The following is a 26,946-nucleotide window of genomic DNA, read 5'->3' on the forward strand; positions in this document are numbered from 1 at the left end:
GCTCTTACGTTAGAGCCATGAAATTGGGCCCGGGCCGGGTGGCGACGAGGCTTGACTAGACCGACTAGACTAACCAGCAGAAACCATAGAGCATGCACAGGGGGAGTTTGACTATATCGATCGAACCAGTGGGCATGGAGCTCGACCAGAAACTGTGACGACGCAGCTCTCGGATTGACCATCGACCATGGGTGCGTTCCACTCGTGCAAACGACTCGCAACTGTTCGCGCAAACGTTTTTTTATCGTTTGAACGATTCGTGCATATACGCGATGTCAATATGGCGGCGCCCTGAAATGAAGATGGCGCGCACCATACGTAGGTTTTTTTTAAACTTCGTTTTTGCTGCAATAGTCCTCTTTTTGACATCATTACATCAACTAATTAACTTCGTTATTCCAAATCTGCATTATCATCCACCGAAAATACAATGTAATTATGTTTGTGACAAAGAAATAGTACCGTATGCGTGTCCGCCATTTTTAAAACCACTCGCCAACACCTCAGAAATATGTTTGCCTAAAGTTGCCAACGTTCGCCAACGGTGGCGGCGAATAACTCGTTCCACTTGAAATTGTTGGCGAACGTGCGCAACTGTTGGCAACGTTTGCGCGAGTGGAACGCACCTCATGCTCCAGTGCAATATGGCCGCCCAATTTTTCTGCTAACCTGTGAAATACGCTTGCCCCGAAGCAAATTTTTCTGCTACAGTAAGCACGAAAATTTGCTTACCGTTAAGCAGCGCTATGAAATTGGGGCCTGGCACTAATGGGCTTCCGTACTTCACCTCCCTCTACTGCTTGTACTCTAATTTTCGGAATACGCGGACGGCCTTTCTGCGAAATGGCTAGCCGCATATTCAGAAACTTACGGATTAGCAAGTCTGGCCTAATTTGCGGCTAGCTTCAGCCAAGATCCAGCGGGAACCAGTCTAATAATAAGCTAGATAACGTAAAGACAACTCTAAGGGATTCTGGGTACCAGTCTTGTGTGTTTTCAATAAATAATCGTTTGAGTTACGTACTTCAGGTGCACAGATCTTCCTCAGAAATCCCTAAACATCCGAATTTTTAAAGATGAGTAAAGCACATCCCCCAGAGCTAAAAAAGTAAGATTATATATCTTTACATTTGACTTGTTTTTGTGCTATTCAAAAGTAGGAGAAGCTACTTGCGGGCATTATAAAGATTGTGACTGACATGTTTTTTTTTCTATTGACTTTGTGTAGCAATGGATGTCATTTGTTGTGGTTGTACAGTGTAGTGTGTAGTGGAAAGTTACGATTTGAGTGTCTCATCACCCCCATAGTGGTCAGTTCTGCACATGTAGATGTAACTACTTGCTCTGTAAATAGGGCAAACCCGCAAATCCACTTTGTATCCTTCCTTGTCCCCAGGACCATTGCAATCCTATTTCTGTGCCCGCTGATTTTTTTAAATCTGCTTCGACCGTTTTTGAATGATCATCTTTTTAGTAATTAGTTAGGGGCCTAGTGCTAATCCTAAATAATAACCGTGATGGTGCTTTCAGAAAAATCACTTTTGTTGTTGTCCTAATATTCATACGCCATCACATCAGTATCACTCATTCACTGTGAATCAGTTTTATATTGTCATCGATTAGGGCCTAGCCCTAGGCCTATAAATATATATGAATATTATATGGCCCCATATTTATATTAAATAATTAAAAATACAATGTACACTGGACTTCCTTCCCCTGCCTCTTTCTTTTTTGGGCCCTAGACACTAGGCCTGCTGGCGTCTCTGCTCAGGAGTCAGGGAAGTGAAACCATTTTTCAAGTAGAAACGCACATTTCTATATACCATAGCACATTGTTGAAAGCACATTAACTTGAAAATGTGCGTTCTCGTTTTGGTGTAATTTTATGAAAACTTTTGAGAGCTAGTGATCACACTGTCGGCGCCATGATCATGATGCTTACCGATGTGCATGATCACAACGGAGCATGGGACGGGAGTCCAGACAACTCGTCCACTGGACAACTTGGCAGTCTGATTACTTGACGGGTCAGACAGTCTGACCGGTCAGACAGTTACAACTCGACGGCTGTGTGGTACGCGCGTGGTCTCGCACTGCTAGAGAAGTCACTTTTGATCAGACTGAGAATGCAGAGTGATCATGTCAGTAACGAACGTACGTACGCAGATCAGTCATCAACCGTTGAATTGTCTTTGCACTCGATTTTCGATTGACGATTTTCATCACTGATGCGTCAGTGATTGCTTGTCAAGCTGTCGTATGCCTGATCAGTCGAGTTATCTGACCCGTCGATGTGTCAGACTGTCGAGGTGTCCGCTGGATGTGTTGTCAGACATCCCATCATGAGCACCGTCAGAATTCAGGTTTTTTTTATATAAGAAATTTACCTTCTTGAGAGACACTGAAAATGCAACGATATTCGTAACATCTGCTTCAAAAGTAGTATGGTAGTATTTATTTGAATTGTATGCAATTAAATGTATTTGTTTTCTCTACTTTTTCCCAACCTTTTCCAGGTTCATGGACAAGAAGCTTTCATGTGAGTTGAGTTTTTATTTTATTTTTTCAATAAGAAGAAGCCATTATAATAAATCTTTTGGAAACTGTCCCTTTCTAATTCTCTAGTCCAAAAGGTTTGCTGCATGCAGTGATTGTGCAGATTTTAGTGGTGGTCTATAAATAAATCCACTTTTTCAAAATCCACCATGGGCAAGCGAATCAACACAATTATTCAAGTGCAAGCTTTAAGCCCAGTTCATACTTCCTGCGAATGCGATACGAATGTTGACGTCGCATATTCGCAACAAATAATTCACAGTGGTTGAGTTGTGCCCAAATGTCAAGTGCCTTTAAGCATCTGTTTTATGTAAAAACTCCAAGCATCTACACCGTGCTTAAAAAAAACCAAAATTATTTCTTTGTGTGCAGTGAAACTGAATGGAAACCGACGAGTAACGGGTATCCTGCGAGGTTTCGATCCATTTATGAACCTTGTCATGGATGAGACTGTTGAAGATGCTGCTGGTAATGTTAAACATGACATCGGTATGGTGGTGAGTAGTAACTTAAAGCCCTTTTCACGTGACAGCAATTTAGCAGGGGTCCCTTGCTAGCATGGTTGTAAAATGTAGCAATGCAAGAGAACTTGGATGGTAGAACACATATTTTCCTTTCACACAGGCACATTTTGTAACATTTAACAACCATGCTATAATCAGATTTTTTTAACCCCCACCCCCCCAAAAAAAGAACTGTTGATAAAAAAAAAAACACAAAAAATAGTTAATGGCCTGACGTTTGACCCTAGATGAGTCTTTCTTTTAGCCTTCAAGAAAGTCTCTGCTAGGGTCGAAACGTCAGGCCATTAACTATTTTTTGCATTTATACCATCAGTCCACTTGGTAAGTAAGTTGTTTGCAACAGCTAATGTTATTTCCCCCCCAAAAAAAAACCCAAGATTGCTGAGTCTGGCTTTCAAAATCAAAGATAAATGTTTGTAACAGGCACAAAGTTCTTATTTCAATCTGATATCAACAAATTTGTGTGTCAAGAAAATCTGTTAGATTGTTATAGAAAAGTCAGAGCCTAACCCAATTGTAGGTCAGCCCCATTCTTTGTTGATTTTTGTACTATTTTTGTAATGGGTGAAATATGCCTCATTTGAGAATTTTGTGTTAACACCATGCACAATGATGAACATAATGTACTTATTGTTGTGTAATCATATGGACTGTCATTATATTTTGTTACACAGGTCATTCGTGGAAATAGCATAATTCTTCTTGAGGTGTTGGAAAGAATATAGCGGTCTGACAACAGATAGCTAGGGACTCTTAAACCATCCTTTGTGATCACCTAATACTGGAGTAGTCAACCATTGCCAGTCTTCAGAGCTTTGCCCCCAGTATAAGGTGATGATACATTCCTTGGAGTATCCTCATGAGAAAACATTTTGTGAACTCGTCAGCTTGAAGTCCGGAATTGGGTCGATGATATTTTGAATCTTCTAGTCCAGCTGTAGTGTGATCACGGAGTGATTAATTACTTTGTGTGGTTGATCGGCCTATGAACATGCCTTACTCTGCGACCTACTCTGATGAACGGGTTGGACCATTAGGGCCTTGTCACACAAGGCAACTTTTGCATGCAACTTGGAGGCAACCAACTGCAGTGCATGCCTCAGGACCACTTTGGTAGCACATGAGTCAATTTTAAAACATTGTCTTATGATTCACAAAAGAAAAATGTTAACAATAAAATGGGAATGCCTTTTCTTCATGGAGATTGCCTGGAACTGGTTGCCCGTAAATTGCCTTGTGTGACATGACCCTTAGACGACAACTATTCAACTTTTTTTTTCTACAATTTTAGTGTAAATATTTACAAGTGTTTTTTCTAAGTTGAAATAGTTCAATACCCTAAGCTGTTGTCCCAGCGGGATTTCATTTCTGTAATAAGCTTTCAATTTGGTAAAACTATCCCCAACTGCGGGGACTGGCCCAACTGTAGTTGGGACTGTTCCAACCCTAGATGTGACTGTCACAACTGTAGTTGTGACTGTCACAACTATGACTGTCCCAACTTAGAAGGACTGTCCCTACTGTAGTTGTGCCTGTCCCAACCGTAGTTGGGACTGGCCCAATTGTAGTGGGGATGGTCATCAGGTTTGGTTTTGACATGTTTATCCAGTTTTATTTAAAGCATGTAGAAACATGGCTGGCCATAATAAGGATCGTCGGCATATGACTGCGTGACAACATTACTTATTTCATGCAATGTAAACTCGTCCAAATCAAACCTGGAAAGCAGGGCCCAATTTCATGGCTTTGCTTACCGCCGACTTCTGAGCTTTCGATCACCATTCTCCGCTTGCGTGCAAGCGATGAATTTCTGCGCTAGCTGTGTAAGCGTAGAATGCCTAGTAACGTGGAGTACGCAAGCGCAGAAGCCAAAATTCCTTGCTAACCCGTGAAATACGCTCTCCGTAAGCACGGAATTCCCTGCTTGTGCTTACGGTAAGCAGAGCCATGAATTTGGGCCCAGTTATGTTGAGGAAGTAAAATTAACTTGACTTAAAACAAGAGTATCATGTTGTGTCAATAGTTATACTATTACTTTGTACCTTGGCTACTCTGAATACATTGTGTCATAAGATCAGGGATTAGACAGTTTGTAGTCAAGATGCTTTTTTTTCTTTTCTTCTCAACATTGAATAAGTCGGGCTTTTGGTTCAAGTTTCTAGCACTTACAATACTGTTCCCAAAAGCTCATTGGAATCTATAACTCCAGGGGTGATTGAAAGGTGCAACATTCATAATTTAATGTACCTCCTAAGATCTGGCACCCTGTTATAGACTACTTCGTCAGCAATGACACTCGCTCATTTCTGTAATATACTATGTATTGAATTTAAAAAGCGGTATTCTCAAAACCAGGCAACTTTAATGAAAGGAAAAACATGGTGGACAGTTACAGTTAATTGGAGTTTATGATCATTGGGAATACAAACTTCTGATAGCGCCCTTGTTTGAATCATCCTCCTTCAGCCCATTTAATTTTCAATATAGGGGACAGAATCTTCGGCGGACAGATTTCCCTGAGAGACCGGCTTTTACCAGTCTGTCAACTATTTATGTTGATAATTTTGTTTGTATAAAACTGTCAAGTAAACAAATCTCTTGGCGAAACCTTGGCATAACCAACCTGATGCACTGCAGTCCCTGTAGGTCAATCGTTGTTGAAGTTTTTTAATGTATTTTGAAAGAAAGACAATGCTTAAAATCTTTGTACGTTAAAAAGGATTTCGTAATAAAAATGGTTTTACATAACAAATTTTAAAAGCTGTTTCTGAGTTTGTTTGATTGTTATTTATATTTTAGTGTTATTTAATTGACCAAAACAACGCAAAATGTACAATAAATAAATCTATGCACCATAATAGGTGAAAGAACATTACAGAATTGGTTTTTGCTAACAAAACAGTTGCTGGCAGTGTAGTAATCCACCATATACAAACCTGTAGAGATAGGTCGGCCATCTGGGTCACAAGAAATTTTGCATGACATCGAAGAAAAAGCTCACTGAGCAATTAACTCCAAACATGATATTAGTTTTAGTTATTTTTCATCAAATAGTATGACATTTCAGGCAGAAATATTTCATGGGATGTTTTCTACTATTGTCATCGCTAGACCGTGTAAGTTTATGTGAATCTGTGATCTTGGACAAGTTTTTTTCTTACAAATTCTGTAATGTTCCCTAAAACGAGAAATCAAACAAAGAAAAATACAAAGTGAACAGAAACACCACGAATCTAAACATATTAAAAATTTACTTCCGGTTTTTTTTGTGGGTAACAAAAGTGAATTAGAAAGATTTTTGGAGTGCTGTCTTCACCTTGTAGTTGTCCCCTCAGTTCACATACATGTACATGTACAATTATTGTTTAAGGTTGTTCAATGCGCAGATTTTGTCCTGTTTGAATCTCTCAATTATTGATAAGAACACATTGGAAATCTGAATAAATCAAATAAAGAATTTGGTGTATCCAATAGCCACCCTCTGCCCTAAAATGAACCATAGATTACTAGTTTTGTACAATAAATAAATTGTTGGTTAAACAATAGTAGAGGGCGCTGTTTATATTCATAGACCTTATTGCAGATAGCAAAAATCCGATGTCCCGCAAAGGATTGTGGGAAATATTTTGCACCTCCAGTTATACAGTCGTCACGTAACGTGTTCTACAAAGTTTTTTTGTAAACAATAAGTTTGTAAACATTGACATTGTTTGTGGTGGACGGTCATGCTTCTGTGGCGGAAGACAGTTTCACCCACGAATGGGTGTACCTACATGCTTTATTTAGCCAAGTCAGATGTGTAATATTAATATAAAAAACTACGACAAGAACGAGGGACTGTACATGTATGTACATACGTAGGTAGGTCCATGCATGTTCTTTTGACTTTGATTGAACACAAAATAGTTTAATAAAATATCAATAAAGCTTGTTTATGATTTAATCATGACCGGATCATGATTAAATCATCAAGCATGTCAAACCCAACAAGCTGTAGGCTACAATTTGAGTAGTGTATTGGCTAGATTTATGTGTGATTTGTGGTAGAAACTAAAAAAGAAACATACATAGGCCTATTCAATTATATATTCCTCAACATTTTTTAGAGATGACAGATATTGATATTATATTCAGAATATAATATCAATATTCTGGTAATGATACTGCTCATTAATTAGCTCATAGTCATATTAGTCATAACTGACTTTCAGGGGAGATTTTTTGGTTATGATTTACAAGGCAAAAGATCATTCATAAATGCCTCAATCAGTTTCGCTATCTGCATTCCTGTTGTGGTGGAGAGCGCTTCACGTGGGGTCAGGGTGTTTAAAGTTAACGAGTGATAAAGACCAGCTGGAGCTGTTTATAACCGGTTGTTTTGGATATGTTTAGATGCATAATATGTGCTGGTCTTGGTGCTAGATGTTTCACCGATACGGGTGATGTTTGTGAGTTGGCCGCGCTGGGTGTGAAAGCAAAACAAGAAACGTCTTGCACCAAGACTAACTACGCACACACCACACAATGCATCCGAAAACTGTCTCAGTCATTAAAATGCAACACATGTCAGGTCATCAAATAAGATACGTAAAAGAGGAAACAAGGGCTGAACGACCACGACCCTGCCTGTTTTAAACGCCTTTTTAAGAACTTGTAACCACTCATTTATTCCCTTAGTTTTTGTCTGCTTTATCTTTCAGATAATTACTTGTGCATCAACATGCTTCGTGACAGGACTCATATTGGAAGCAGTTATTCTCCCAGTTCTGTGTTCACTGCAAAGATGTGATCTGTACTGTTGTTTTGTGGACTCGACCAACCACATCCTACTTCTTTTGCTGCAGGAGAGCTCATTGACCATGTTCTGAATTGACTAAAGGCTGTGTGTGTGTATGTGTGTCTTCATGCTCTTGAGGCCATTTTTGACTGATGACACGTAAATTGGCGATGAAAAGATAAATGTTAATTGCAGAGTGAACTGTGACGCAAGCGAAGGTATCGCAAATGCTTCTTAATATGCCTGTGCGTGGCGTCCTGCGGTTGTAGGCTACAATTCTCAGAGAAAGTAGAATAATACAATACAATACAAACAATAACACTGTCCAAACGTCCATTTCCACTGTCTTGAAGAGTTTAAAGCTTCATTTATTCTGGTTACTTAAATCATACAATAATACTTCATAATGCAAAGATTTAAATAATACCAAGGGTTGCAATTGCAAAGATCTAGAGGGTTGTAGTTAACCGCCTCAGTACAGTCAACATGAACAATACCTGAGGCAAACAAGGGTAGATAATAATTGAGTGAAGTAAACTGCAATGTGTGCTATGTTACTGGAGTGTTAAAAACAGTACAGGAGATCTTGTTAATGTCATAATGTATTCCCTAATTTTGAACGATATATTGTGTATTTTGAATGTCTTTTTAAGCACGAGATCCAAGGCAATATCTATTGTAATCTGTACATGTATTGAGAATGTTCTCCTTTTTGGATTACTTTTGGCTCTTCCTCAAAGTTCTCAAATGTCAGAATTTTTTTCCCCACATGACAAGGTAGACTGGACTTCACTCAGACTCGACTGCACCTCAATAATTCTGTGTTAGCGAATGCATTTATATATCTTATCTATCACTTTTTCTATAATTTTTAATTGTTAATGACTAATGTTTTATCTTTAAATTATTCTAATATACATCATAACTCTTGATGTCACTTTTTGTAAACTTAATAATTGTTACCGGACTTGTTGTTTGGTATTTTTGAATAAAACCAAAAGGAAACAAAAATAATGTGATTTTTGGAGAAGTTTCCTTCTCTATAAAAGTAAATTCATTGCCATACTTTTTCAATTTTAAAATGTTAATTGTCACAATTCAATATTTGTATCAATTGTTTTAAACTTTTCCATATTTCAGTATTTCTAACCCTATCGGGTCGATCCAGGTTGAGGTATAATGCCGTGTCCAAATTGGCGACTTTGGCTACAGCTACGGCTAGATCAGCGCGTCTGTCAGTGTTGAAGAATGGCCGTAGCTGTAGCCGAAGTCGCCAATTCGAACACGGCCTAACTTAGAGAGGTTTGCGGTGACAACATGTGAATATCTCTATGTGACTAGTGTTGGTTCCGAAAAGAACCGGTGGTTAGGGACTCCTATTAACGATTGTTATAATTTGTCCATGTTTCAGTCATTCTAACCCGATCGGGTCGATCCAGAAGGCGCTGGAGCAGTTCTTCAGAGAGGAGGGTATAGAGTATGCCTGCGGAGAATGTGACTGCAAGCAGGCTATAGTCGCGCATAAGTTCACTAAGCTACCAAGGTAATAGAAGTTTTTGTTGGGATGTGTTTTTTGTGATGCTGATTGGAAGCTGTTTGTTGCTTTTTTCTTAGCAACTAGGCAGTGCATTCAGCTGAACTTTTACATGTGACTTATAATGTATATTTCTTTATAATTTTGCCTATAAATCAGCATTTAATGGACAAAACCCAATATGAGTGCCAGTGTCTTTAAAGATTGATAATATTGAAGAATTATTTATTTTTGTCATTTACAAAATATTGTTTTTATATTGGGTTATAGTAGCCCTATTTTGTACCTAGATTGAGGATTTATGTATATATATGTCTTGCCTTTTTAAATACCTTTGTTCATTGGTGTTTGTGCATGTTTTTTCATGCCCTGATGTCCATCTGTGTACTGTTTTTTTTTCACCAACTGTTACCACTGTGCAATTATCCTAGTATAATCCTAGGTAATCGAAGTAACAGAACAGCAAACCCTGTTTTTTTTACCTTCATTTTCCTCCTTGCTGAGAATTTCATGTTGTCAATAGTAATGATAAATTGGTATAAGAGTTGTCTTCAGAAAACCTTTTTCAATTTATCATCAATTGCAAAGCTTTTGATGGCAAATTGGTCCAATGGTGCTCAATCAAAGGTAGTGCTGTCTTTCATTTTCACTTTTTTTTTCTAAAGAATTGATAAATTTGTCTTCGTAAACCTGTTTAAATTCATCATTGTCACTTACAAAGCTTTCGAATGCAAATTGGTCCAATGGTTTTCAATCAGACATGTTATGTCTTTCATTCTCGCCTTTCCAAAAACCGCAACCTTACAAGCGGACACTGAAGATCGCAAGAACTATGTCTCGAGTCATTCTTAATTTCTGTAACCGTTATAAATTATAAGTGGTGACTGATTGTTTTCCAATAAATCGCAGAGCAAACCAATCAGCTTACAGAAAACATTTTCCCAACATGTATTCTCCTGTCCTTGTTTGATTATTTGATCATTCATCACCTCTGTCCGACCTGTCAAACCAAATGAGTTTTCTGGACTTGATAGTGGGGCAATTTATCTTGTTCTTTCAGGGTAATTATCATTCATCTTAAGCGCTACAAATTTGACGCCTGACGCCTTCCAGTACTCCAAGCTCCGTCGCCGCATCCTCATACCCAGGTACTTGTCCGTCCACTACCACTGCACCAAGGAAACCCAGAGTCCAACCTCTCTCCCAAAGTCATTAGTCAACGGGACGTCATCTCCAAGGCCACAACAACTCAATGCCGAGAGAACTCAAAGGTTGTCCCTCACAGCCCCGTCGACGAGGGAATCTAATTGGTCTGCAAGGAGCGAGTCGTTTAAGCCCTCGCGCTTCAGTTTTGCGCCCTCAAGGAAGAGGCTGAACTATGACGACAACAGGTACTTAAATATTTTCTCATCATCGATGTGATTTCATGTCACTCAATAACTATTTATCTACCAGCCTAATCAAGTCAATGAGGTTAGGTTGGGTTTTTGTTTTTGGTGTTGCCATGCAAAGTTCAGAATGTAACTTTTGCACTGACCGTATGCGAAGCGTGATACATTGACACTCACAATACTCAGAGTGCAATATGAAAACTGTGATTGGGTTATCGCCTGATATCACACTCTGGTTTGATTGGATTATTAGTGCATACTGGAAGGTAATATAGTAGAAACAATAATACATGGCACCCTGAACTAAGATATTGACAAAATGGAGAGCCCGCCAACACAGGGTTAGCAGGCCTGCTTTGTTTGTGAAAGGGCACCGGCACCAAGGCATTTTTCCCTTGGTAATGGTGCACCTTATGTGGAAATTGTAAATTACTGGAGCATTTCAAAGGCAATGACCAGAGGGGCAATCGCCCTCGTTACCTTTCGTGAAGTATAAGGCCTTGAGTGCTAGCACGTTAATTTGGAGTTCGTTGGTTCAAATCCTGCTCCCGGAATCATTAAAAAATTTACCTGATCGGTTTCCCTTGTGGTTTATTATTTGATATTATACATGTACATTACAAGACTTAAAATTGTGGTTTTAATTGATCGTTGTTCATATTGTATACTTTTGTTTGAATATTGTTGAACGTTGATAAGGCATTAATTTATGTAAAACGCCTGTCACATGTCATTTGATTTCTTGTTTATGAAATGTTTCTTATTTTGGTTTGTAAATTTATAAACATATTTTTCCCTCAATACTATTTAAATGGATGCTTTTATCTGTCACCCTCATATTGAAATATGCTTTTTTCATTCATTGTTTTCTTCCAGGTTATTTTGTTAAAATTCAAAACCCATTGCAGACTTCTAAGTTTTGTGTGTTTTTATCTGTCACCCTCATATTGAAACATGTATGCCTTTTTTCATTCATTGTTATCTTCCAGATGATTTTTTGTAATTCAAAACCCATTGCAGACTAAGTTTTGTTTGTTTTTATCTGTCACTCTCATATTGAAACATGTATGCATTTTTCATTCATTGTTATCTTCCAGATGATTTTTATAATTCAAAACCCATTGCAGACTTCTTATATGTTTAAGTTTTGTCCTTTCAGATGACTTCCTCTTTTTGGGTTTTGATTTTCCTCCTTTATATTTCACTTTCTGTGTACAAAAGTACAGGAATATTATCTTTTCCTCTGTTTTTCTTGCCTGGTTTTCTCTTTTCCTCATTTTTGTCATGGATAGTTAATATTATATAACACCCAAGCAGATCCTTGCCATTTGATTGGAGGATTGTCCGTCACGTGATAGCAAATAAAAGTACCATTGCACGCTGAGTCACTCACCGTGCTTTTTCATTCCATCCGAAAAGTACCATTGCACGCTGCCAGCGTGCAATGGTACTTTTCGGATGGAACGAAAAAGCTGAGTAAAAACATCACTGCGTGCGCGTGTCTTTGGTAACGCAGCAGGTGTTACTGCAAGAAGGCATAGTAAAATTACTAGCATTCGGCTTCTACAGTTGAAATTGTTTGTTTTGAAAGTTGTATCTTTCAATCAAAATGACAAAGATCTACTTGGATGTTATATAAAACAAATAATGAATGTTTTTCATTCGTGCAATGGTGCGAATATGTTCATTCATTGAAGGCTGGAATGTTCCATTCAACTCGGCTCCGCCTCGTTGAATAGAACATTCCATCTTTCAACTCATGAACATATTCGCACCATTGCACTCATAAACATTCATTATGTGTATACTAACATGCCTGGGGTTGATTTCACAAAGAGTTAGGACTCGTCTTATCTGGAGTTAGTACGAAACTCGTCCTAACTTAGGATAAATGTAAAGGTCTGCATGCTACAGTGCAGGTTTGGGACTCGTCCTAAGTCCTAGGATTAGTCTTAAGTTAGGAAGAGTTTTGTGAAATCGACGGTTGGTATGTCTTGTGCTTCTTTATCAATGTTGTTTTGAGACTCGTATACGTAGTTTTAGGTCATCATATAAAAGCATGATTCATTTGAAATGTTTTGCATCGAAACACAGGCAATTTGACACCCATGTACTTTAAACATAAATGTTTTTAATAAATGTATTAAAGGAGCACGTTGCCTTGGATCGGTCGAGCTGGTTTTTGAAAAGTGTTGTAACCGTTTGTTATAAAATGCATTGATCAGAAAGATGTTTTACAAGTAGAATATAATGATCCACACAAAGTTGCCTCGAAATTTCGTAGTTTTCTTCATACCTTGTCGACAAACACCATCGGCCATTTATGGGAGTCAAATTTTGGACTCCCATAAATGGCCGACCGTGTAAGTTCACAAAGTAAAAGGAAAACCATGCAACTTCGACGCAAATATGTGTGGATCATTGTATTCTACTTTTAAAACATCTTTCCAACAATATGCATTTTATAACAAATGGTTACAAACGCTTTTTATAGACCCACTCGTCCGATCCAAGGCAACGTGTTCCTTTAATGTGTCAGCACTCTATACCAACTGAGCTATCTAGACCTATGTCGGTGTCCCTATTTTGTACATACATCGTTTTAAACTGTCGTGTAGCCAGGGATCATATATGACACAGTTGGTAGAAATGTCTACACGTTAATCTGGAGGTGGTTAGTTCGAGTCCCACTCTAGTCAATTTTGTTTTTCAACCCCAAATTGTTTTCTTTACAGGTCTAAAAGAGAAATGACAAGACAAGCACATAAGAAAATGAGATGATGGAAAACCTCTTTAGTTGTTTGTGTTCTGCTCAGATGTTGCCTAGCGACTAGGGATGCTCAGGTAATACTGCTCAGAATTATTATCACAACAAATCCTTATGTAAAAGATAAATCGAACATTGAAAGGGGCAGCAGTGTAGACCGACTCATGAGCAGGCCTGGAATTTCATGTTGGAAGGGCAAGGTCATTTGCATTTTGCAAAGGGCACTTCAGTGGGAAACTTTTGAAGGCACCAAGGCCAATACATGGGGCAATGGAGACCGATGGTCTCCGTAGCAAGCATGTTATTCCAGGCCTGAGTGCAGATGCTATAGGGAAGGTATTTTGATGGTGTTTATATAAAACCTTTGATCAAAGTTAATTGCATCAGAACAACCATGTCAAATCTGCATGTAGATCCTGCAAATATTACGAAAGTGCCCCATGCGAAAACTGTGCAATTTGGTCCATACACTCTCGTTATTTTAACCATGTCTGATGGTGTATACAAAAAAAAGTAAAATCTTATACAAACTAGCTTATGTTGGCCAACTTACAAACGCTCGGGAACAACTCAGAGTATCCATTTTTTTTATGGTCAGTTGGCCATATTATTTGAACCAGGAAATCTATTGTGCTGCATGCACAGGCTAGGCAGGCACCTATACCGTGCGATGCTTTGAATCCCTCATGAAAAAATATGGAGGGTACTTTAATCTCCCTTTCTGGGGGATATTGTGTAATTCCGGATTCCAGACCTTTTGTCCTTAATTTACAAATGATGGAGCAGGTTGCCATCACTGTATTTGGCTCAATGAGAGGTTGTCCGAATGGTAAATTATTAGTATTAGATTATCACCCTTAGCCTTGGCCAAGGTTTTGCGATTAAGAGTGAACTCATACCTTTTTTTTAAAACACAAAACAGAAGTAAGTTCATTATGTTTCCATAATAAAGCTGAGGGGGTGGAAAGTCTCGATTACCTACAGAGGTGAGGTAACCAATAATTATTTCTACTAGTTATTTGTTTTTCTTTGATTTTTTATTATCTTGCAGTACTTTGATAACATCTTCTCCACATTGGGAGAGATTGAAAGAGAACAGGTGATGAGGAGGGTGACTCCAGGAATGCGGCCCCATTACAATGTGAGCATGAGGCGACCACGGACACATGTTTATGCCAGACTGCAACACTGTACTAATGAAACTCAATGCATGCATCAAGGACGTTCACCAAAGAGCCACTGCAAACAAGATGATGCTTAATGCTGCAAAGCATTGGTTCTTCATTTTACATCAAGATTTTCACAACAGCCACTTCCAGTCATTTCCATCACGGTTGGTGATGTGAAACCACTCAACGAAAGCCAGAAATCTCTGTGCAGTCATGGATGAACATCTACATGTATCACCGAAGGCCCATGTCTCTACCCTATATGCCGCTCTTAAATTACTGTCATCCAAAGATGTTTTAAATTTAGAAAATAATGATCCACACAAATACACCTGGAAATTGTTTAGTTTTCCTTGGCCGTCTTGAACTAACATGATCTGCCATATTGTTGAAGCAGTAGTTTGACTCCCCAAAATGGCAGACCATCATAGTTCACAAAGTATTTGGAAAACCTCACAGTTTTTAGGATCACTTCTTCCCTGACATGTAAAAAATTCCGAGATTAAATTTTGAATAGTCTACCAACTAGTAGTTTCAAAACTAGCTAAACTTAAAACGTGGTTTTCTCGAAAAAGACATATTTTGCTGCTTTTTTGGCCCTTCGTGAAATTGCTGACAATATGATTGAAATTAGAAAATAATTTTCCACAAAAATATACCTGGAAATCGTTTGTATTTTCTTGTAACCCTCTTGAACTATAACACAACCTGCCATTTTTGTTGAAGCAAATTCATGACTCCTCAAAATGGCAGACTATTTTAGTGCACAGTATAAGTATTATGGAATTTTTGACTCCACAAAACACAAAGTAAAAGGAAAACCACACAGTTTTGAGGCACCTTGGTGTTGATAATTACACACAAATCTAAAAGCAATGAGTCTCTTGAAGAAGGGCTTGATGACTATGTGATTGAAATTGTTGAAATTTGAGATGTGATGAATTTTCAACAAGGTTTGATAAAAAGTACCGAGTACGACTTTTTATTGTTGAATTATCCCCCATGCCTAAAGGGGACACGTCGCTTTCGAGTTGGGTGTTACTGTTTTGGGCTTTAGAAAGTGCTTGCTGTGAAATGGACATGGTTGAAAATATGTTTTAAAATAAATAAATAAATGATCCACACAGATGAACATGTACCTGGAAATTGTTTGGTTTTCTTTTTATACTCTCTTTAAGTAACATAGTCTGTCATTCTGTCGAAGCAAATTATGGACTCCTAAAAATGGCGGACTATTTTAGTTCACAAAGTAAAAAGAATTTTTGACTCCACAAAACACAAAGTATAAGGAAAACCACACAGATTTGACGCACCTTTTAGTGTTGATAATTATACACTACTTCCAAAACATGTTTCCAACCAAGGCCCTATTTCATAAAACTGTTAGGCATGCAGAAAACACCTCTTGACAAATTTATTTGCTATGTTATTTTGGGTGGAAACCTGTTTCTGTTAAGCAATACTTTTCTGTGCTGAGCAAGTTGTTTTGCTTTTATGCTTTATTTAACTGGGCCCATATTCATATCATACATGTGGGCAATTCCACACTAATGGACCAAAAGGATAACTTTGTAAGACAGGCATCTTTTTTTGTTAACCACAATCCTCATCTGCTTCTGAATGTACACAGACCAAAATACATGACAACAAACTTAATTTTGTGACTATCCAACATTCCCTTTCCATGTCGCACTTTTTTGCCCATTAGTGTGGATATAATTGCCCATGTACATGTAACAAATAAGTCATAGTCAAAGCGTTAAATCTAACAGCAATGTTTCTCTTGGAGAAGGTTTTGATGACAATGTGATCGAAATTTTGAGATGTGATGAATTTTCAACAAGGTTGATAATAAGTACTGAGCCTGACTTTTTCATGTGAATGTACCTCACATGCTTAAAGGGGACATGTTGGCATTGGGTTTGGTGTTTTGTGCTATAGGAAGTTCTTGCTATGGAAAAGAATAGGCCTACATGGTTGGAAAAGATTTTTTTCGATTTTTGAAAAAAAATGACCCACACATAAATATACCTTAAAATTGTTTGGTTTTCTTGTTATACCTTTCTCTGAGCTAACAGTACAGTCGCCATTTTGTTGAAGATTATTCGGACTCCTCAAATTAGCAGACATTTAGTTCACAAAGTAAATGGAAAACTTTGCAGTTTTGAGGCAAATAGGGTGAATGATAATTTTTAAAACATGTTTCCCAATTAGATTTATGTCCACAAACACTTCACAGTCCAAAGAGCCAAATATAAAAAGCAATGTGTTCTTAAAGGTTTTAATACATAATATATGTTGAAAAATTGAGATGTGATGAATTTTTACAAAGACAAATTTTGATTTGTGTACTGAGCCTGACCTTTAATTGAATTGGGTACATTATACAGTTGTTGCAAGCTGTGACGGGTCCTGGCGTTTTGTACACCGAGGGGGGAAATGGAATCCGAGGCGAAGCCAATCAAGTAAAGCAATACTTATAATGATGAACTATTTCATAAAATAAGAACCATAAAAATATGTTTGGGCTATCATTATATTTTAAAAAAGAGGTATGATAAGATACAAGTAAAATTCCCCTATAATAAATAGTAGAAATTTTCTTACACAAACTGCAAAGGAAAGTTCATTTTCTAACATTTTGTTTCAGTTCACCTGAATTATGCTTTAGAAAGATGTCTTTTTTAAACGGTGATTATTATTAACTTCTGAGAATAATGTCAAAAAATCATCTCATTGTTATTTTAGTTTTGCACTTAGAAACTTCATTATTAAGCTTTCCACCAAGTATACAACTAGAGGAAACAGTTAGTCTACAGATTTGTTGTCCAAGGTTACACTCTGCTAATTCAGTAATTGCATATTAGCCTATTAATATTATTTGTTAAAAAAACCAAAACAGATTAAGTATTTGTTTGGTGTTAAAATTTAAATTGAGCGACGTTAATAAAATCATTTACCAAAAATTTGAACTTTGTGCATGGAGTTTATTATTATTGATGACTTTTTTCCTCAAGCAGACTTTAACTTATATTCTTTCCAATACAATAATTAAGCCATTACCGAAAGAATATTTAATTTCCACAAAGTATCCACCATAGAAACAGTTAATTATTTTCTGGGGGCGACTTCGTAAGGGGTGACATTGGCCGGGGGCGACATTGTCAGTAGGCTCTACTTATATTCTTTCCAATACAATATTAATTGAATACACATTGTACTACCGCAAGAATCCTTACTTATTTTCTGGGGAGACTTTGCCAGGGGGCGACATTGGTTGGGGGCGACATTGTCAGGGGGCAACTTTGTAACGACCCGTGCGATGAGCCGGTTAGGGGGAGACTTTGCAGGGGGCGGTGGCGAGCTTGCTGGGTGGCGAGATGATGACCAGCATTCCTGAAGGTATACCTGCAGTCTACACAGTATCAAATCCATGACAAACCATAATACACCATTTTTATTTGCTTTTGAATTAATTGTGGCCATGGATTTGATGAAGTTTTAATCAATAATGATGATAAATACAATGTCAAAGATTTTATTTATGATGTGCTTATTCATAGAGCTGAGTCAACAGAAAATAATATTGCTTCAAAATTTACTGCTTAGCAAAACTGAACAGGGTCAGTACTTGTCACAAATTGTACACGTCTTTGGCATACAATTTTAGCTGGTAACCTTGTCTAGTAAGCTTATTTGTTTGTGCTTGGCTACTTTTGTGCTTATCAGCTGCTTCAAGAAATTGGGCCGGGGTCAAACCAACAGAAGCAAAGAGGCACCGCAGTCTACCCGCAGTACATTAATAAGTCTCCTTTGTGATTTTTCTGCGCGAGTTGGCGTGATTTTTCATGCGTGACCTCGGTTTGAATACTACTTAGTCCAAAGGGCTTCTGAAATTCAGTCTTTTTCGGCCTTATCTGAAAAGTATTGACATAAATAATGTAGAAGTACACTGAAATGGAAAGCTATCTTGTCGTGTTGTATGAACAATCGTCTTGTTGCGTTTGAGTGAACCGCTTGTTTTTAAACATGACGACAGATATGCTCTTCGTTTCCATTTACTGGTACATTTAAATATTTTGGTTGAGACTTTTCAGAAAAGGCTGAAAAATGACCGAATTCCACGAGCCCTTTGACTAATTAGTATAACACATGATAGAGGCTCACGCATGAAAAACGATGCTTATCCGCTGCAGATAACTATAACAAAGGAGATTAGTGTACTCCTGCGGGTAAGACTGTACTGACCGACAAGACTTAATTCTTCGACGACCGACTTACTTGTTTGTCCCTCAACGTTCATTTACAAATAGCAATTTCGCGCCAATCCAGAAAGGCTGACCAAGCACTGAAGTAAAGGATTTATCGCTAGCGGTTGGAGACGAACTTTAACTCGTGTACTTGATTGACAACAAGGTTATACGGAATACGTTTCCCTATCATCTGTGGTAACCTTCTTCCAGGTAAGAAACAATTCAGTGGTTTTGGAGTGTGTTACCGCTAGCTACATTGGTGGCGACATGCGGGACCAAAAATTAGTCATGAGGGTAAAATTTCATAACGTGCTGGCACCAGTTGTGGCAGTTGCGACTGGCACTATACACACAAGTTTCCGTTATGGTGCCACCACTTTTTCATTCGATATGAAATATGCCGCAATGGAATGTGAATCTGTTGAAATAAAATGGCTTGTTGCAGGTAAGATTTTTAGTTGTGAAGCTTTGAAAATTTTCCGTCCAGGAAACGGGCCTTAATAATTAGGACTCTGTATCTGTGTACAGAGGAAGAGTCCTAATTAGGGCTATGGTCCCCTGTGCTTTTGTTGTGGTGCCCTCACTCTTCAAGGTTCCAATACAAAAGTACATTTTCCCCATAGAAGTGACCCTTACCAGACCAGGGCCCAATTTCATAGAGAGAGCTGCTTAAGCAGAAAATATTGCTGAACAATTTTTCTGCTAAGGGGCTAAGTAGAAATGAGCAGGAAACAATTTGTTCGTGTGACATGGTATTTTAGCTGGTAACCAGAGTCCAGTTAGCATAATAATTTGTGCTTAAAGACCATACAAAATACCCCCCTTCAGCCATCTACATTTAAAAGATCTGTATTTTAGTACCTTACCTTATTCCTAGATTTTTACACTCATCTTGTATTTGAGAAAAAAACAAAATTCGCAACATAAGGGCTTCCCCAAACACGAGCACCTTTCACCGATGGTGGCAGCAAACATATTGCCAAAAATAGTGATGTGTCTGGACGTGTGGTTTCTTCGGGTTTATTCGCTGCCGCCTGCACACGACCCGCTAGTGCACAGCAATGGTCTGGTTGCCAAGCAATGCCCCTTCATGTACTTAGTTTCTCTCCATCTTTTGTTTTGTCTTGCTCTTTTTCGTAAAGGATTCCAAAGTACAGTGAACGTCAAAAGAGCGCCTTCCAGATGCGCAAGGAGGAAGAGGGGTCGGTCTTCATGGCCTCATTCCAAGAGAAACAACTGCTACTTGAGGAGAGGAAAGAAAACAGTAAGTAGAGACCTGCATCATACTGCCATCATATCGGTCATGTTCAATGTATCCAATAACAGTATTGAATGCTAATACAGAGATACCAACATACACGATTTGGGCGTAGCAAATACGATTTCGAGCCGTGACTACGACGCTACGATAATACTCAAAAACACGCTAAACAAGCCGCCCAATATAATTTTATTAAATCGTACAATACATGCAAGTAACTAATGAACCATTAAGTGGAAATAAAAATTAAGAAAAATATCAAAACAATTGTAACAGAAAAGAAAATAACACTTTTAATTTTAGAACGCAGTGTTGAATAATAGCGGCAAATTCACTCGACCAATGTACGTGTCTCGACATAATGATTGTTGTGTGCCATCCCGGGCCCCGCTGGCTGGCCGGTTGATTGAGTGTGCATTTTTTACGCTAGTGCATTTCTGCAAGATCGTACCCATTGATCTCTATTACACGATGGGGAATAGTGCACACGTGCATGGGGAATGAGGTTGTGTGTGAGCTAACGTGTCACAGTAACCTCATTCCTCATGTATCCACTATTATTGTGCCCACGCTGGCTGTACATGTACTTCATCGAAGCTTGGCAAAAAAAGTACGAAATAATGGCGAAAAAAAGGAGACCTTCTGAACAAAACACCTTCAACTGAGTGGCCTGTGAGGTCTAAGCTAGACAGTTTCCATGTTTTCCTACCAGTAATTGTAGCGCCGATGTCCAGACAATGCCCAAAATACGGACACATTTTTTTTGCCCAAAATCCGGACACGTTTTTTTTTTTTTTTTTTTTGTTCTCTCTCCCAATAGCTTGTTGTGCGTTTCTGATCATTAAAACAAAAACATTTAAGTAAACCACCCTTTTTCGTTACATTTAAGTAAGGCCACCCTTTTTTATGTTTCCTTTTTTTTTGAAACATAGTCAGAAGATGAGGGAAATCAGGGTTTTTTTCAATTTTTTTTTCACTGGCCACTATAAACATTTGTAGCTGTTCTGTTGATGCATACAGGTAATTGTTATTTCACAACAATGCCTGAAAATGAGCTAATTAGCACTGTAGTGAGTAATAGAAAGATCGGTTTAGGGAGCCCAAGCTGCGCTCGCCCAAGCTGCGCTCGCCCTTGACATTTGGGAGATGCTACTCTTTTTTAAAATAATGTTGGCATCTCTGCTAATACTCATTGTACACAAAGGAACCAGACCATACATCTTCCAGCCTTGGTTTGGTTACATTGATTTCCATGGAAGAAAATCAAGATGGCCACACCATAATAAAAGTCTGTTGTATCTTACAATTTCATTATTGGCCTGTGGACATCCATTTCAATTTAAAACTGTGTGGAAATATTTGAGGTTTCTTATAAGTCTGTTCAATGAGAGGCGTCCTTGGGTCTCATATTTCAAACATAGCGCTCCAGGCATGCAACTCTTCCGCCGGTCCGCGGTTTACGCATTTTAGCGCTTTGCATCCTTTGGAAAAGGCGCTTTATAAATTCGGTTATTATTATTAATTATTATATTATAATTATTATTATTTATTATTATTATTACAGCTGTTGCTGTTGCTGTTGCTGTTGCTGTTGTAGTATCAGTTGTGGCATCAGTTGTGGCATCAGTTGTGGCATCAGTTGTGCATCAGTTGTGGCATCAGTTGTGGCATCAGTTGTGGCATCAGTTGTGGCATCAGTTGTGGCATCAGTTGTGGCATCAGTTGTGGCATCAGTTGTGGCATCAGTTGTGGCATCAGTTGTGGCATCAGTTGTGGCATCAGTTGTGGCATCAGTTGTGGCATCAGTTGTGGCATCAGTTGTGGCATCAGTTGTGGCATCAGTTGTGGCATCAGTTGTGGCATCAGTTGTGGCATCAGTTGTGGCATCAGTTGTGGCATCAGTTGTGGCATCAGTTGTGGCATCAGTTGTGGCATCAGTTGTGGCATCAGTTTTGGCATCAGTTGTAGCATCAGTTGTAGCATCAGTTGTAGCATCAGTTGTAGCATCAGTTGTAGCATCAGTTGTAGCATCAGTTGTAGCATCAGTTGTAGCACCAGTTGTAGCACCAGTTGTAGCACCAGTTGTAGCACCAGTTGTAGCACCAGTTGTAGCACCAGTTGTAGCACCAGTTGTAGCATCAGTTGTAGCATCAGTTGTAGCATCAGTTGTAGCATCAGTTGTAGCATCAGTTGTAGTATCAGTTGTAGTACCAGTTGTAGTACCAGTTGTAGCATCAGTTGTAGCATCAGTTGTAGCATCAGTTGTAGCATCAGTTGTAGCATCAGTTGTAGCATCAGTTGTAGCATCAGTTGTAGCATCAGTTGTAGCATCAGTTGTAGATCAGTTGTAGTATCAGTGTAGTCAGTTGTAGCATCAGTTGTAGTACAGTTGTAGTATCAGTTGTAGCATCAGTGTAGTATCAGTTGTAGCATCAGTTGTAGCATCAGTTGTAGCATCAGTTGTAGCATCAGTTGTAGCATCAGTTGTAGCATCAGTTGTAGTACAGTGTACAGTTGTAGTATATAGTTGTAGTATCAGTTGTATCAGTTGTAGTATCAGTTGTAGCATCAGTTGTAGCATCAGTTGTAGCATCAGTTGTAGCATCAGTTGTAGCATCAGTTGTAGCATCAGTTGTAGCATCAGTTGTAGTATCAGTTGTAGTATCAGTTGTAGTATCAGTTGTAGTATCAGTTGTAGTATCAGTTGTAGTATCAGTTGTAGCATCAGTTGTAGCATCAGTTGTAGCATCAGTTGTAGTATCAGTTGTAGTATCAGTTGTAGCATCAGTTGTAGTATCAGTTGTAGTATCAGTTGTAGTATCAGTTGTAGTATCAGTTGTAGCATCAGTTGAAGCATCAGTTGTAGCATCAGTTGTAGTTTCAGTTGTAGTATCAGTTGTAGTATCAGTTGTAGTATCAGTTGTAGTATCAGTTGTAGTATCAGTTGTAGTATCAGTTGTAGCATCAGTTGTAGTACCAGTTGTAGTACCAGTTGTAGCATCAGTTGTAGCATCAGTTGTAGCATCAGTTGTAGTACCAGTTGTAGTACCAGTTGTAGTACCAGTTGTAGCATCAGTTGTAGCATCAGTTGTAGTATCAGTTGTAGCATCAGTTGTAGCATCAGTTGTAGCATCAGTTGTAGCATCAGTTGTAGCATCAGTTGTAGCATCAGTTTAGAGCAGTGTAGCAGTTGTAGCATCAGTTGTAGCATCAGTTGTAGTGTAGCATCAGTTGTAGTACCAGTTGTAGCATCAGTTGTAGCATCAGTTGTAGCATCAGTTGTAGCATCAGTTGTAGCATCAGTTGTAGTATCAGTTGTAGCATCAGATGTAGCATCAGTTGTAGCATCAGTTGTAGCATCAGTTGTAGCATCAGTTGTAGTACCAGTTGTAGTACCAGTTGTAGCACCAGTTGTAGCATCAGTTGTAGCATCAGTTGTAGCATCAGTTGTAGCATCAGTTGTAGCAGTTGTAGTCATGTAGCATCAGTTGTAGTATCAGTTGTAGCATCAGTTGTAGTATCAGTTGTAGCATCAGTTGTAGCATCAGTTGTAGCATCAGTTGTAGTATCAGTTGTAGTATCAGTTGTAGTATCAGTTGTAGCATCAGTTGTAGCATCAGTTGTAGCATCAGTTGTAGCATCAGTTGTAGCATCAGTTGTAGCATCAGTTGTAGTACCAGTTGTAGTACCAGTTGTCGTCAGTTGTAGTACAGTTGTAGTATCAGTTGTAGCACAGTTGTAGTCAGTTGTAGCATCAGTTGTAGCATCAGTTGTAGCATCAGTTGTAGCATCAGTTGTAGCATCAGTTGTAGCATCAGTTGTAGCATCAGTTGTAGCATCAGTTGTAGCATCAGTTGTAGCATCAGTTGTAGCATCAGTTGTAGCATCAGTTGTAGCATCAGTTGTAGCATCAGGTAGCATCAGTTGTAGCATCAGTTGTAGCATCAGTGTAGCATCAGTTGTAGCATCAGTTGTAGCATCAGTTGTAGCATCAGTTGTAGCATCAGTTGTAGCATCAGTTGTAGCATCAGTTGTAGCATCAGTTGTAGCATCAGTTGTAGCATCAGTTGTAGCATCAGTTGTAGCATCAGTTGTAGCATCAGTTGTAGCATCAGTTGTAGCATCAGTTGTAGCATCAGTTGTAGCATCAGTTGTAGCATCAGTGTAGCATCAGTTGTAGCATCAGTTGTAGATCAGTTGTAGCATCAGTTGTAGCATCAGTTGTAGCATCAGTTGTAGCATCAGTTGTAGCATCAGTTGTAGCATCAGTGTAGCATCAGTTGTAGTTGATCAGTTGTAGCATCAGTTGTAGTCAGGTAGCATCAGTTGTAGTATCAGTTGTAGCATCAGTTGTAGCATCAGTTGTAGCATCAGTTGTAGCATCAGTTGTAGCATCAGTTGTAGCATCAGTTGTAGCATCAGTTGTAGCATCAGTTGTAGCATCAGTTGTAGCATCAGTTGTAGCATCAGTTGTAGCATCAGTGTAGTATCAGTTGTAGCATCAGTTGTAGCATCAGTTGTAGCATCAGTTGTAGCATCAGTTGTAGCATCAGTTGTAGCATCAGTTGTAGCATCAGTTGTAGCATCAGTTGTAGCCAGTTGTAGTACCAGTTGTAGCATCAGTTGTAGTACCAGTGTAGTACCAGTTGTAGCATCAGTTGTAGTATCAGTTGTAGCATCAGTTGTAGCATCAGTTGTAGCATCAGTTGTAGCATCAGTTGTAGCATCAGTGTAGCATCAGTTGTAGCATCAGTGTAGCATCAGTTGTAGCATCAGTGTAGCATCAGTTGTAGATCAGTTGTAGCATCAGTTGTAGCATCAGTTGTAGCATCAGTTGTAGCATCAGTTGTAGCATCAGTTGTAGCATCAGTTGTAGCATCAGTTGTAGCATCAGTTGTAGCATCAGTTGTAGCATCAGTTGTAGCATCAGTTGTAGCATCAGTTGTAGCATCAGTTGTAGCATCAGTTGTAGCATCAGTTGTAGCATCAGTTGTAGCATCAGTTGTAGCATCAGTGTAGCATCAGTTGTAGCATCAGTTAGTATCAGTTGTAGCATCAGTTGTAGCATCAGTTGTAGCATCAGTTGTAGCATCAGTTGTAGCATCAGTGTAGCATCAGTTGTAGCATCAGTTGTAGCATCAGTTGTAGCATCAGTTGTAGCATCAGTTGTAGCATCAGTTGTAGCATCAGTTGTAGCATCAGTTGTAGCATCAGTTGTAGCATCAGTTGTAGCATCAGTGTAGCAGTTGTAGCATCAGTTGTAGCATCAGTTGTAGCATCAGTTGTATCAGTGTAGCATCAGTTGTAGCATCAGTTGTAGCATCAGTTGTAGCATCAGTTGTAGCATCAGTTGTAGCATCAGTGTAGCATCAGTTGTAGCATCAGTTGTAGCATCAGTTGTAGCATCAGTTGTAGCATCAGTTGTAGCATCAGTTGTAGATCAGTGTAGCATCAGTTGTAGCATCAGTTGTAGCATCAGTGTAGCATCAGTTGTAGATCAGTTGTAGCATCAGTTGTAGCATCAGTTGTAGCATCAGTTGTAGCATCAGTTGTAGCATCAGTTGTAGCATCAGTTGTAGCATCAGTTGTAGCATCAGTTGTAGCATCAGTGTAGCATCAGTTGTAGCATCAGTGTAGCATCAGTTGTAGATCAGTTGTCGCATCAGTTGTAGCATCAGTTGTAGATCAGTTGTAGCATCAGTTGTAGCATCAGTTGTAGCATCAGTTGTAGCATCAGTGTAGCATCAGTTGTAGCATCAGTTGTAGCATCAGTTGTAGCATCAGTTGTAGATCAGTTGTAGCATCAGTTGTATCAGTTGTAGCATCAGTGTAGCATCAGTTGTAGCATCAGTTGTAGCATCAGTTGTAGCATCAGTTGTAGTATCAGTTGTAGCATCAGTTGTAGCATCAGTTGTAGCATCAGTTGTAGCATCAGTTGTAGCATCAGTTGTAGCATCAGTTGTAGTATCAGTTGTAGTATCAGTGTGCATCAGTTGTAGATCAGTTGTAGCATCAGTGTAGCATCAGTTGTAGCATCAGTTGTAGCATCAGTTGTAGCATCAGTTGTAGCATCAGTTGTAGTATCAGTTGTAGCCAGTTGTAGCATCAGTTGTAGCATCAGTTGTAGCATCAGTTGTAGCATCAGTGTAGCATCAGTTGTAATCAGTGTGTAGTAGCAGTTTCAGTACCAGTTGTAGCATCAGTTGTAGCATCGTTGTAGAACCGTGTAGCATCAGTTGTGCATCAGTGTAGCATCAGTTGTAGCTCAGTTGTAGCATCAGTTGTTAGCATCAGTTGTAGCATCAGTTGTAGATCAGTTGTAGCATCAGTTGGTAGCATCAGTTGTAGTCAGTTGTAGCATCAGTTGTAGCATCAGTTGTAGCATCAGTGTAGCATCAGTTGTAGCACCAGTTGTAGCACCAGTTGTAGCACCAGTTGTAGCACAGTTGTAGCACCAGTTGTAGCACCGTTGTAGCACCAGTTGTAGCACCAGTTGTAGCACCAGTGTAGCACAGTTTAGCACCAGTTGTAGCACAGTTGTAGCAAGTTGTAGCATCAGTTGTAGCATCAGTTGTAGCATCAGTGTAGCATCAGTTGTAGCATCAGTTGTAGCATCAGTGTAGCATCAGTTGTAGCATCAGTTGTAGTATCAGAGGGTGCCTGAATACAAGCCACATCCAGAGACATCATCCCATGTGATGAAGCGCACCA

At 38.9% G+C, this 26,946-nt stretch overlaps 1 protein-coding gene and 1 long non-coding RNA gene across 6 annotated transcripts; both read left to right on the forward strand.

The window, feature by feature from the left end:
- The first annotated feature begins 970 nt into the window (after positions 1-970).
- LOC117294851 (small nuclear ribonucleoprotein G-like) lies at positions 971-4,191 on the forward strand. The gene is made up of 4 exons (XM_033777393.1): positions 971-1,108; positions 2,520-2,542; positions 2,932-3,056; positions 3,758-4,191. Exons 1-4 carry the CDS (start codon positions 1,077-1,079, stop codon positions 3,806-3,808), a joined length of 231 nt encoding a protein of 76 aa, XP_033633284.1. The 5' UTR covers positions 971-1,076; the 3' UTR covers positions 3,809-4,191.
- Positions 4,192-6,729: 2,538 nt separating this feature from the next.
- Positions 6,730-13,623, forward strand: LOC117294932. Of its 5 annotated transcripts, none has more exons than XR_004519591.1 (4): positions 6,730-6,761; positions 9,272-9,403; positions 10,455-10,785; positions 13,521-13,623. It is a non-coding gene; the product is annotated as an uncharacterized LOC117294932 (long non-coding RNA). The 5 variants fall into 5 exon arrangements; XR_004519589.1 differs by lacking the exon at positions 6,730-6,761 and adding an exon at positions 7,935-7,973; XR_004519590.1 differs by lacking the exon at positions 6,730-6,761 and adding an exon at positions 8,037-8,078.
- The last annotated feature ends 13,323 nt before the right edge of the window (positions 13,624-26,946 follow it).

Source organism: Asterias rubens, chromosome 9 (assembly GCF_902459465.1).
Source record: "Asterias rubens chromosome 9, eAstRub1.3, whole genome shotgun sequence".
NCBI classification, from domain to species: domain Eukaryota; kingdom Metazoa; phylum Echinodermata; class Asteroidea; order Forcipulatida; family Asteriidae; genus Asterias; species Asterias rubens.

Bases quoted from the DNA above. Each gene is read 5' to 3' on its own strand.
- LOC117294851 (XM_033777393.1), top strand. From the start codon at position 1,077: ATGAGTAAAGCACATCCCCCAGAGCTAAAAAA. The intron at 1,109-2,519 runs GTAAGATTATAT...AACCTTTTCCAG, and splicing joins CATCCCCCAGAGCTAAAAAA to GTTCATGGACAAGAAGCTTT. The intron at 3,057-3,757 runs GTGAGTAGTAAC...TTTGTTACACAG, and splicing joins AACATGACATCGGTATGGTG to GTCATTCGTGGAAATAGCAT.